General features: G+C 41.6%; 1 protein-coding gene across 1 annotated transcript in view; it reads left to right on the top strand.

The window, feature by feature from the left end:
- Window positions 1-12,927, top strand: part of COBL (cordon-bleu WH2 repeat protein) — a 155,735-nt gene that overhangs the window by 48,396 nt on the left and 94,412 nt on the right. The window contains exons 6-7 of the mRNA XM_062511003.1: window positions 2,055-2,149; window positions 5,497-5,580. Coding sequence (XP_062366987.1) covers window positions 2,055-2,149; window positions 5,497-5,580 — 179 coding nt within the window. The remainder of the gene's footprint in view (window positions 1-2,054; window positions 2,150-5,496; window positions 5,581-12,927) is intronic.

Here is a 12,927-nt window from a genome sequence, read left to right as displayed (position 1 = left end):
TAGAACTGTTTTGTGATGTGGTGTCTCTCTATAGATTCCAAGCCTGTTCAGTTTACCTAAATCATTATTAGGTAAATTTCAGAATTACTAACATTTCTGAGGTCTCTTGGGTTCAATTTTTTTTTTTAGTAGCAAAGGCAGAAAATTTTGGTGTCTGTGAGATCTTCCACTGGTTTCAATTTACATGCAGCAAAGCACTTTAATATCAAATGTATACAAACACATTAGGTAACTGAATAGATAGTGACTTCTGAACTGTTACAGTAGTTGGGGTTGAATTAGATTATATCTGTGCTTCTGCTTCCAGTCAAATAGAAAAAGTGTGTGTTTAGTGTGTCCTTTTCCCTGTTAAGTCTGTTTTAATACATTGCTTAAATTAATTATCCTCAAGAAAGGTATGGGTGATTTCTAATGAGCTTTATTTCTTCGCGTTACTGGTACACACAACATTACCAAAGTAAAACTGGGTAAGTTATTTAATTTTTTTATTAAGGAAGTCCACCTCTAGTAGGTGATAGCCACTGAGCAAATCTTAGCTCATGGCTCCTTGGCTTCACGAATGGCAGCACTCTTCCCCCTAATCCTCTGTCATTGCTGTGACTTCCTCTCACATGAAGATCAATACTAGATTGAATATCTACTGTATTTATTTAAGAAAAAGTTATACAGATTAAAGATTAATAAAGACTCAGTATTTTGATATTATATGCATTACTTAAGTCCTAATTTACTGGGATTACACAATGTTCAATGACAGTGTTGATGATCAGCTGCTACGTTAGCCATTCAACAGCATTGTTTATAGTTGAAGACTATGCAAGGAGAGGAATCAAAATCCATATCTAGTCACAGCTCAGCCCCAAGCAACAAACCAGCATAGGGAGTGCTTAGTGTTTAAGAAAAGTATGAATTCATTGTATTTGTTTGCAGTGCAGTTGCATCCTTTCTTAAGGATAGTTTCTCCCTGTTGTCCTTTGTGTTCACTGTATGTGTTTGACACCTTCTGGCACATGAGATTGTTTACATGCAAAAGTGATCTTTGTGAAAATAACTTTGTATGTTGTGCAAATAAGTTTACAAGAGTTCTGGGGCGAGGTTTTTTGGTAAACCTTTATTTTGTGTCAACAAATAAGTCATTTTGAATTTGAGTTTTAATTGATATTAAGCAAATATTTACAAGAGAAAGTACTTTTTTTCCCTGTGAGCTAAACTTTTTTGAATGCTAATGGAATAATCTAATGTGCTTGGAATCAGGAGGAAAGATTTATAGCATTATGCAGAGTCAATTTAAAAAAGTGAGAGGCTTCATCGTCTGTGTATTAAATGGGCAGTGTTGTTTCCTGTAATGCATGAGTGTGTCATTTTGCTCATCCATCTTGTGGATGAGAAGCTGAAGGGATACTAAATGGTATGAGAACTCATACAATTTCTTAAGCAGGTTCAAGGGAGACACATATAAGCTCTTACTGCCTGAAATACCTATAAACTCCCCTCTTTTCCCACCTGGAATAAAAGAACCAGGATAAGAAAGGTGACCACAACCAGCTAGTTTAAATTCTAAGGAGAGCCCTATTTCCAAGGGCAAGGTCTTCTTCGTTTTTATAGAGCTTTATCCAAATTACACATTGAGAATCTCTCATTTAGTTTAAAGTATGAAGTCAGACCTATGAATTGTTAAAGATACTCACCAGTATATCTTCTTTTAGTATTATGGTGCTCTATGAGATTTAAGTGATGCATCTAACAAGCATTTCTGAAGTCATAAGCAATTTGCTCATGATTTGCCTTTTAATAAGAGTTACTGGACTGTGATTGAAAACCTAGTGCACTTTATTAAATTATTCTATTTGTCTTCATTAGATTTTTGAATATACTCCAAACACATGAAAGCTTGACGATAAAGTATGTGCAGGATCTGGCTGTTACTTAGATAATCCAGTCCATAACATCTTTGGCTCAAAGAAATCCAGTATTAATCTAGGATGTTTTAAAGTATTTATCTTGTGAATCTTTATTTCAAAAATGTAACAACTGTTCCATTAAAATCATTTCAGAACCAAATCGAAAGGCTTCAGTAAGCAGTGATGCAATAGAGAAAGAAAAGACAAGACTTTTGGGATTGTTTAATGCTGATAGAAGAAACAGCAAGGTAAGTGTTCAGCAGTGTACTGCTTAGTAAAGAGAATATATTTCTTTCCAGATCTGTTAAGTCTTACGGTGGTGGCATTTGTTTGGCCTGCCTTCCTTTTCTTTCCAGACAGTAATCTGTTAACAGGGTCGTAAACTATGTGCAATCAGTGCAGCCTGATGGAGATATTACCTGCTTATTGAAGGAATCAATCATGTTCACCATTTACTTTTTTCTTTACTTTTTTTCAATGCTGTGAGTTTAGTAGGTGTTAAAAAAGGGCAGTAGATTCAAGCAATCTGTATCTTCTTATTAGCAGTACTCACATTATAAAATGCATTTATGAGAGGACTGATGTAATACAGAACAATTTTATTGTCAAGTAGATGTGTCTTATGACCTCTTCTGTGCATGGGTGATAATCTCTTTTAAAGCATTTATACCTCTCGGAAGCTCTGTGCAGGCCATTGCCATCTCCAAATCTGTAAAGCTGATGAATCAGGTATAAAAGAAATAACTTCCAATACTGACCTGAAGCACCAGCATCTGCTGGCGTACATGTTAGCCTTTTTTAAATTTGCTTGTATTCTTGAACTGAAAAATTTAGGAAAGAAATCTTGTATAAAATAATTCCCTTCAGATGCATTAATGAAGAGTATTTCATTTATCACAGGAATAAAATACAGAAGAACTTTCTGACTTAAGAACATAGAAAAAATAGTGGCTTTTAAGTTCATACCTTTTGTATTCTTTACTAAAAATATTAGTGTTAAATTATTTTAGATGTAAAGTATTTAATACTCTAGGATGTCAGAGGGAAGAGGGAATTTTCTTTTTTCTAGTTTAAACCCTCCAAGGCTTGTAGAGTGGAATTACAAAATATGTACCTGGTTAACTGGCAGAAAGAAACGTTTGCTTGTTAATGGATTGGTGTTTTACTCATCTAGTCTTCTCAGTCAAATTCTCAAAACTGTGAAGACTTTTAAAAATTTCCCACAGTTGTCTGCCTTTTTATTCATTACCAAATTTGTGGTACTTTTGCTAGGGAATAGTTTCCTTTATGGACATTGTGAATTACTGTGTTGGAAAACCTTATTTCTGTCATAGATACTAAACTATTCTTAATATCTTATGAGGAACATGTAGGAACTATTTTATGAGATAAGAAGTCAGTAATTTTCAGAATGTTTTTCCACTAAGTATAAGAAAATGCTTCCTGTTTAGAAGGGGAAAAAACTATAAGTGGATCAAGAAGAAGAAACAAGTAAACAAGGGAGCTCAGCCTGAGCCTCTGGAGCATGCTGTGGGGCTGTAATTCCTCTGGAAAAACCAAACACATTACAGCATGCACTTTCTGCATCATACTTTGTCCTCTCATTGCATTTTACTGAACTCAAGTGTGAGATCTGTGTTGTTGCAGTTCTAACTCCTGAAGCAGATCAGTTTTAACTTTTAAAGTATTTATGGTTACAACCTTAGCAAAAGTGGCTATGAAGCATCCTAATCCAGTGGTTACTGCAGTGGGTTTCTCACAGCAGAGTTGGAAATGTGTTCAAAGATTACAAGCCCCTCTCTTTTTTTTTTTTCCTGTTCTCTTTCTCTTACTTGTTAATCAAAGCAAAGCAGGTGATACCCTGAGTTTTTTTAAATACAGATTTTAAGAAATGCTTAGGATATTGAGGGTGAATTAAATTCAAAATAGTATTCGACCTGGGGAAAAGTAGGAACTGTACAAACAAGTGTGAGAAACAGCTTCTAAATCTGAGGAAAAGGTCTAAGTCTTTCTTGCTGATAGTTCTGACAAGTTAATTGATTTTCTTTGGTCATTTCTTTATTGGACACTTACTTTCAAATGGCAGTTACTCTAGGAAAATAAAGTAAATCAGTCATTTTGTTTAGTCAAGCAAAGAAGGAAGTGTTGCCTTCACAAACCTATGGGAATTTAAAATACAATAGATGGAAGAATTACTGAAAACTGAAGAATAGCACAGCACATAGGAGCAAGCAGGTGTTAACTAAGCATAATATGTCTGACTTGCTATTGTGAAAGCTTTCTGACCAAAACAGCAGTGAAACTGTACTCAACAAGCAGGATGAGGTCAAATTAATATTTTTTTTTTTTAATAAATGATTTGGTAGGTTTATGAAGGTATTAGAGGATGGGATGCTTTGTGATTTCAGGGAACTGGAATCAAAATCTCAGGGTGCCTAAACTCTGCTCTTGATGGCTTTTTTTTTACATTTTTATTCCTCCACAAGGATTAAGTTGGTTCTGTGTATTTTTTGTTTGTTTGTTTGTTTGTTTGCATTATGATTTGCAGTGGTGAGGTGTGTGTGTGTGTATGTATGTGATCATGCATAGTCTCTATTTTAGAACCATTTGATAGGAAGAATTGTTCAAAGTCATATACAGTAGCAGGACTGCAAACTTGCAGGCATTTGCAAGGAGAAGGCAATTTCTTTTGCAAGGAAGAAGAGGGTTAGCCTGTGTTGCAAGCTGTCCTGGATCAGATGTCACTGCACACTACAGGCCTATGCTCAGATTTCCATGCCCACACACATGCTTTCTTTCTCAACTGGCTCAGTGAGAGCAGTAATTGTGGTATGACAATACACCAGATGTAGCTTTTCTAATAAAACTTTCCGTTATGTTGAAAACACTGTGACATAGAACGAAAGCAAAGTCGTAGTCTCATGGCTGGTACAAATTTGTTAAAAGTATTTCTTTGGTTAACTTTGTACTGGCAGGCTTAATGCCAGATCAGGTATCATCTTGTTCTCTGCATTCTAATTTTACGCTGGATCAGTTATCCTCTGTTCTCCTGCAGCTGGCATAACAAACATAAAGGTGGCATGAACTCCATTTCTTTTTGATGTTAAATGTAGTTGTTTGCCTGAGGCTAAATCCAGATCAAATTGGCACTACTAAACAATCCAGTGGAGCAGAGGTGCTGTGCAGACAATCATGGGATCTAGGCTTAAGTAAGGTATGTGCTAGCACACAGAAACAGTTTGTTCATGGGGAAATGGCAAAGAAGGAGCTCCCTGCTTGTTCCATTGTGTTTGTGGGTATTGCAGAGACTAGGAGTCTGGTCCCTGATATCACAGGAATTAGTTACTCCCTATTTTTATCCTTGCCTAAGTATTTTGTCTTTTTATTCTCAAATCTTTTTGTTAATGGCATTCTTAGCTCCTTGCCTACATCAGAGAATTTTGCAGGCTACTTCAGAGCTTCTCAGCAATCAGGTCCAGCACTACTGAGACAGTTTGTCTTGGTTCCGTGATGGAGTTTGGTATTTTGCTCTGGCGTGTTCTTGCAGTTTTGCTTCCTTTGCTGCTGCTGTGTAGGACACTTGTTTGTGTTGCAGACAGAAGAATACTTGAGGATGAACAGAGATTGTGGAGAGGAGGATGTTTTTAGTTCTGCATCTACAAGTGAAGGAAGCTTGGATGTAAGTACTAACACAGCTTGTAGATGCTATTGCATTCTTATTAGATCCTGCAGTTTGATTTAACCAAAAACCACTGCTGTTCCTGATGCTTAGCCAAGTAGAAATAGAAATAGCTTTATGCTTTAGCAGGCTTCATTATGTGAGTGTACAGTTTGCATATCTTCATGAAGTTAAAATGTAATGCTTTGTCTTCAAATAAAACTTGCTAGCTTCATTATGAATAAAGTTTCTTTCAATGTTAAATTCTAAGCAGTTGTGAGAAAGAGCTTAGGTGCTGTGACATGCAGTGACACTCCTGCATAATGCAATAGTAGTATGCCTTACCAGTGCTATTTAAAGGGGGCTTTTCTTATAAAACCACACCTTTCCTTTTCATCCCTGTATCTGACTTCTGCAGCATGGCAGCATTCTATTTGTTTCATAAGGACCTTGGGGGTGAAGAGTAAACACTGGAAAAAGCAGATAGGATTTTTGTTAAGTACCTCAGTAGGGTTTGGGGTACTAAAATCCTGTGAGCCACATTTAGAAATATTTTAAGTGACTGAGAGCCTGCCAATTTATGAGGAACTAAATAGGAAGGTATCAGATTAGGAAGTGTGAATCCTAAATATTTTCTAAGACAGTTCTCATGGTATAGTAATTATAACAAATGGAACATCTTTTTATTACTTTTTTTAATTACTTTACTTTTTAATCATAATTTCAAAACCTAGAGAAGACTCTGATGATGTGATAGAAGTTTGAAATGCAACATTCAGCTCTGAATGCCCCTTTCATAAACAGATCTTGGGAAAAGGAATGTGGATCTGCCAAATATAGAACTCACTAGCCACAGAGAAGGGTGACAGGAAATTGTGGAAAAAAAAGGAGTAAGAGAACGAATCCCATATGAAAAGAGTAATATAAAAAGAGTTCAAAAGGAGAAATGGGTAAAAAATTGATTGGCTGTAAATTGTAGAAACACCAAACTGTAAATCTGTGAAGATTTCATAATAAAAGATTAGTGAAATGGAAAAGCTGCTGGTTGTGGGTAACACAATAAAGATGCTTGATCTGGGTGAAGGCTTGTTGCTGCCTAGGGCCCAAGTGGAAATCGTTTTTCTTGCATGTGGCCAGGTAGAGAGGGCTCATGATCTGGCTGTACTCAGGAATGTGCATTCTCCAAAAGCCTATGGCACCTAGGAAAGCTTGTGTTTCCTTCTTGTTGGTTGGTGGAGACATCGCGGTGATCTTATTGATGACCTCAGTGGGGATTTGGCACCGCCCGTCTTGCCACTTTACTCCCAGGAACTGGATCTCTCGGGCAGGACCTTTGACTTTGCTCCTCTTGATGGCGAAACCGGCTCCCAGCAGAATCTGGATGATCTTCTCTCCTTTCTCAAATACTTCCATTGCCGTTTTCCCCCACACAATGATGTCATCAATGTATTGCAGATGTTCTGGAGCTTTACCCTTTTCCAGTGCAGCCTGGATCAGTCCATGGCAGATGGTGGGGCTGTGTTTCCACCCCTGGGGCAGTCGGTTCCAGGTGTACTGCACGCCCCTCCAGGTGAAAGCAAACTGAGGCCTGCACTCTGCTGCCAGAGGAATGGAGAAAAATGCATTGGCAATGTCAATGGTGGCATACCACTTTGCTGCCTTGGACTCCAGCTCGTACTGGAGTTCCAGCATGTCCGGCACGGCAGCGCTCAGCGGTGGAGTCACTTCATTCAATGCACGATAGTCCACAGTCAATCTCCATTCTCCGTCAGACTTGCACACAGGCCAGATGGGGCTGTTGAAGGGTGAGTGGGTTTTGCTGACCACCCCTTGGCCCTCCAGCTCACGGATCATCTTGTGGATGGGGATCACGGCATCTCGATTTGTCCTGTACTGCCGGTGGTGCACTGTGGAGGTGGCAATTGGCACTTGCTGCTCCTTCACCTTCAGGAGTCCCACTGCAGATGGGTTCTCTGACAGTCCAAGCAAGGTGTTCAATTGCTTAATGTTTTCTGCCTCTACAGCAGCTATTCCAAAAGCCCACCTGAGTCCCTTTGGCTCTTTGCAATAGCCATTCCTGAGGAAGTCTATGCCTAGAATACACGGTGCCTCTGGGCCAGTCACAATTGGATACTTCTGCCACTCCTTCCCAGTCAGGCTCACCTCAGCCTCCAGCAAAGTCAATTCCTGTGATCCCCCTGTCACCCCAGCAATAGAAACAGGCTCTTCCCCAACATGTTCTGATGGTATTAGGGTGACCTGTGAACCAGTGTCAACTAATGCCCTATGTTTTTGTGGCTCTGATGTGCTAGGCCATCGGATCCACACCGTCCAAAAGACCCGGTTTTCCCGTGCCTCTCCCTGGCTAGAGGCAGGGCCCCTCTAGCACTGGTTATTATTTCCTTCCTGGGCATACATGTTGGAGGTTCCCTCAAGGGGATCTGACAAATCATCCTCCCTTTTGTAGTACCCTACATCTTGGTTATGGGAAGTTGAGGCTACCTTCACTTTAGTGGAGCTCCTTTGGTTAGTGTTTCCCTCCTTGAGTTGACGCACCCGCGCTGCCAGGGCAGAAGTGGGTTTCCCATCCCACCTCCTCATGTCTTCCCCATGGTCACGCAGAAAGAACCACAGGTCAGCTCGTGGGGTGTACCCTCTATCCCTAGCTGGGGGACGTTGGGCTCTAACTCTGGGATCTGTGACTCGCACTGGTGCTGCATTGACCTTCCTCATCTCCTCCCTCACCCCTCTTATCTCCTCCTTGAACTCCTCTCTGAGTTCCCTAATCACGGCAGAGACCTGAGCCTGCATTGGGCCATTGATCATACTCTCAAAATTTCTGAGCTTATCGGCAACAGAACCCACTGTCTCGTGGTTGGTGTCAGCATTAATGGCTGAAATGAATGTGGTGTATTGAGATGGCCCCAGGTGTGCGAGATTCCACAACATCTGCCCTGTGCACCTGACCTTGTCGGGGTCATTGTCATGTTGTCCACCCCTCCCAAAGAGTATCTCCAGTACTGCCACTTCTCTCAGCTGTTGGATCCCCTCCTCAGCGGTCTTCCAGCGCATTCTATGGTGGTGCTCCTGCATTCTCTCTCTATGGACAAACCTCTCTCTTACACTCATTAAAAGCCGCTCCCAGAGGGAAAGGGGGCCTGGTTCCCTTACGAATATGTGATCCACACCTGAGTCCTGGGTCAGGGGTCCCAAATTCCTTGCCTCAGTACCATCCAGTTGCACACCTGTACCCATAAGGTCCCAGACCCGCAGTAACCATGTTGTAAAAGCCTCACGGCCCCTTCGTACAACGTCTTTACGAAGATTACGGATACTCTTGTATGACAGGGACTCTGTGACGATCTCAACCTCTGGGTCCCCTGCTGGTTGTGAGGGCCCTGCTTTCTGATCATTATTATCTAGGTGCTTTGTTTTCACCTTAGATTTTCTAGTTTCCACGGGGGCAACTGCTGCTGGCTGTGAGTGCCCTTGCAGTTCAGCTGGAGCCTGGAGAGATGTAACATTTGTGGGTTCCACTGCTGCACCATCAGGTTCTCCCTCTTTAAGGCAGAGGGAGAGTTTCTCAAGAGCTGGGGAAAGGTACTCCTTCAGCATTTGGCCCATCTCCTTCACTAGAAACCCCACCCACTCTGGATGGTTCCTTTCTGAGGTGAGCTCTGGGGCAGAATCAGGCTCAGGGGCAACATCCTTAGCCTCTGGGGCAGAATCCTTAGTCTCTGGGGCAGGGGCAGAGTCAGGCTCTGGGGCAGAATCCTTAGTCTCTGGGGCAGGGGCAGGGTCAGGCTCTGGGGCAGAATCCTTAGTCTCTGGGGCAGGGGCAGGGTCAGGCTCTGGGGCAGAGTCCTTAGTCTCTGGGGCAGGGCCAGGCTCTGGGGCAGGATCCCTATTCCTTGGGGGACGTATCAGGGTTGTCATCCAAGTCAATCTCCCCTCATCTCGGAATGTTAAGTAGAACAGGTTTACAAGGCCTATTAGCAATGTCAGCCACTGTATGATATCATTACTGCTTAGAAGAGATTTGAACCCCTCAGAAGCTGGTGGAGCAGACCCAAAAAACTGTGTAAGGGGTTGGGACAAAATTTTCCCTGGTGTCATATCCTCACAGTATGTACCATTATTAAAGTAGCCCCAACAACATACAGTTAGAGTGTGATAGCTCCAAATCCATGTGCCCACCTTCCAGAGGAAGTTAAAAATCCATGAATTTCTCACGTTATCAGCCCACAAAAGGAACTGGATAATAGTTACAGCAGCCTGAGTTATAGGACCCATGTTCAAGTAAGGGATTGCAAATGGGAGAGATAAAGCTGTGGCCACATGGAGCCCAAACCACGTTAAGCTGGACAACATGATGCCACCTAACACAAAACTGAGGTAACTCAAGAACTGTTATTCCTTTTTCACCCTTTTCTCTCAATGCCCTCGGGCCCCACGTTGGGTGGCCAAAATCTGTCCTGGTTTGAAGGACAGGTGTTTGCCAAGGAAAGCAGAAGCTTCCCCTTGGACTGAAAGAAAATGTGATTCTTCCGATCATTATAATTTTGGAATTAAGAGAGCTCTCAGGCAAAGATATGGGGGTAGGAATAACAGTTCTTTACTAGTATATCTAACACGACAAACAAGAACAACAACAGCTATGAAATTACCCACAAACAGAACAGTAACTCAGTCCCAGTGTTTTTTGGCTGCAGGCACCTTTTCCCTGAGCTGCAGTTCCCGGTGCTGGGAGCGGGCGGGTCCCGCAGAGCCGCAGGAGGGCTGGGGGTGATGGCAGCGCTGTCCCAGGGGGAGAGAGAGATGGAGAGAGAGCTCTCCGCTCACGGTGTTGGTCCCGCTGCTCAGTAGAGTGCTGGATGGTGGTAGTTCACAGCGAGAAGACAGCAGGGCAGGGTCCGATGGTGGTTTCCCGACGCTGGGATGGGACACAGACGGCGATCGTCCTTCTCGTCCGAACTCCGTGGGGAAAATGGGCCGATGCCCAGCCTTCCTCTTCCTCTTCTGGCTGTTTGAATCTCGCTCCCTCCCGTCCCCTCCCCCTTGTCATCAGGGCCCAGTCAACAGGTATCTTAGCATGACAATGGGGAAAATTCCACAGAGGGAAAAAAAAGAAAGAACTAACCCTCAACACCCATCTAATATATCTCCTTCACTAGAACCCCCACCCACTCCTGGTGGTTTCTTTCTGAGGTGGGCTCTGGGGCAGGGTCAGGCTCTGAGATAGCATCCATTTTTCTTGGGGTAGGTATCAGAGTGATTATCCAATACAATATCCCCTTATCTTTGAATGCTAAATAGAACAGGCATATCAGCAACACCAGCCACTGTATGATATCATTAGCATTTAGAGAAGAGTTGAACCCTTCAAACACTGCTGGAGTAGACCCAAAAAACTGGATGAAGTGTTGGGAGAAAATTTTCCCTCGTGTCATTTCCTCACAGTAGGTACTATTATTAAAGTATCCCCATGAACATACAGTTAGAGTGTGATAGCCTTGAATCCATGTACCCACCTTCCAAAGGAAGGTAAAAATCCATTAATTCCTTACCTTATTAACCCATAAAGCAAACTGGATAACAGCCACAGGAACTTTAGTTATAGGGCCCATGTTTAGCTAAGGGCCTGCAAGTGGGAAAAATATAGCCAAAGCCACGTGCCACCCAAACCAGGGTAAGCTATACCACATGGTGCCATCTAATGAGGCTTCTATATCCAGCACACAAAAAATAGGTTACTCAAGAACTGTTATTCCTTTTTTCTCTCTATGCCTTCATGCCACACACTGAGCACCAAAATCTGTCTTGGTTTGAAAGACAGGTGTCTGCTAAGAAAGGCAGGAGCCTCTCTTAGAAATGGAGAATTAAACCCCCTCCTTCCAAATTATTATAAGTTTGAAAGTAAGGGGCTCTCAGGCAAAGATATGGGAATAGGAATGACAGTTCTTTACTAGGAAAATTAAAATAGAAGTACAGTATTACACAGGACAAACTCAAAAACACTAACAAAGTCAGCATACAACCTGACACCCTGTCAGTCAGGGTGTTGGTAGCAGTCCCATTAAACGGTGGCTGCAGTTTTTATGGAGTGACAGATGTGGTTCACTTGAAGCAGTGATCCTATAAAAGGGTGCAGTTTTCCTCCAAAGGTCCAGTGATGATGTGGAGAGGTCCAGTTTTCCTCTGGAATCCAGTGGGGAAAAAAAGGCTTCTTTGGTGTACCAAATCTCATTTTTTATCTAGGTAGGAAAGGCTTGGCTCCTCTCCCTGGGTGGAGCATCTCTCAATGGGATGATGTAATTTTATCAGTCATGCAGTGGGACTCAATGGCCCATTAACAGCCCATATCATCCTGGAGGAAGGATGGGTTGTGGAAACGATCAAGATGACTGCCCCACCTGGTTTTAACAGATGGCCCATTAGCAGAGAATATCTCCAATGGAGATAAGGATCACTGCCTCACCTGATTTCAACAGATGGTGACAGAATACATACTGGTGACATCCTGTATTGCAACTTAAGACACACCAGTATTTGTATGAGCACCAATCCTGAGCTAAGACATAACATTTCATAAAGAAATGTGTTGACCTTTTTGCATTGAATTCTGTTCAAGCTTGTATAAGATGTATTTAAAAAGTCTAACAGATTCACTCAGTGTCACAGAACGTCTGTCTTTTCAAGAGACTAAATGGGCTTCATAAAAAGTTCAGTAATTGTGATGCCTTAGGTGAAAAATTCCAAAATGTTGCAATCTTGGCACAGAGAGTTGGCATAGATAACTTGTATTAAGATAAAATTTAAATGGAAACACCAGCAAAATTTTAAAGGTTCAGCTCAGCATTTCCTTGTGAACTAGATTTGAGACCCTCAATCATTCTGAGTAATTTGTTATTCTGCTTGTTCAAAAGATGCCTCATTTACTTCAGTGGGACCAAGTATCCCTATTCCAACTAAGTGGTATCTTACATAGCCATATATCTGAAATGTATAGTTAGAGATCATTATATAGAAGTTTCATTGATGAGATAGGACTGTTGGAAAAATGTCATCCAGTAGAGGCTTCCTCTTTTGCGGTTGTCTCAGGTCTGCTTTCTAGTACTGTTTTGGGTCATCTGAAAGTGTTTTAGTTTTGCTGTGTGGGAACCAAAGGCAGTTGCAATTTTATTTCTGAAAGAAAAATACATTTTTCAAAAAGCAAAGGCATAGTTTTTGGTACAGTACCAGGAGTTACACTGACTGGATTGTGAAAATTTTTCTTGCCTATAAAGAAACAGTTAACTCGTGAAGTACTACAAAGGTAAAGGAATGAACTTTCATATGCTTAGTTTAAATCCTTTTCTCACTATAACA

The sequence above is a fragment of the Cinclus cinclus genome, chromosome 1 (assembly GCF_963662255.1).
Source record: "Cinclus cinclus chromosome 1, bCinCin1.1, whole genome shotgun sequence".
Classification (NCBI taxonomy): domain Eukaryota; kingdom Metazoa; phylum Chordata; class Aves; order Passeriformes; family Cinclidae; genus Cinclus; species Cinclus cinclus.
Note: the sequence above shows the minus strand (reverse complement) of the source record. Positions and strands in the feature narration are given on the sequence as shown.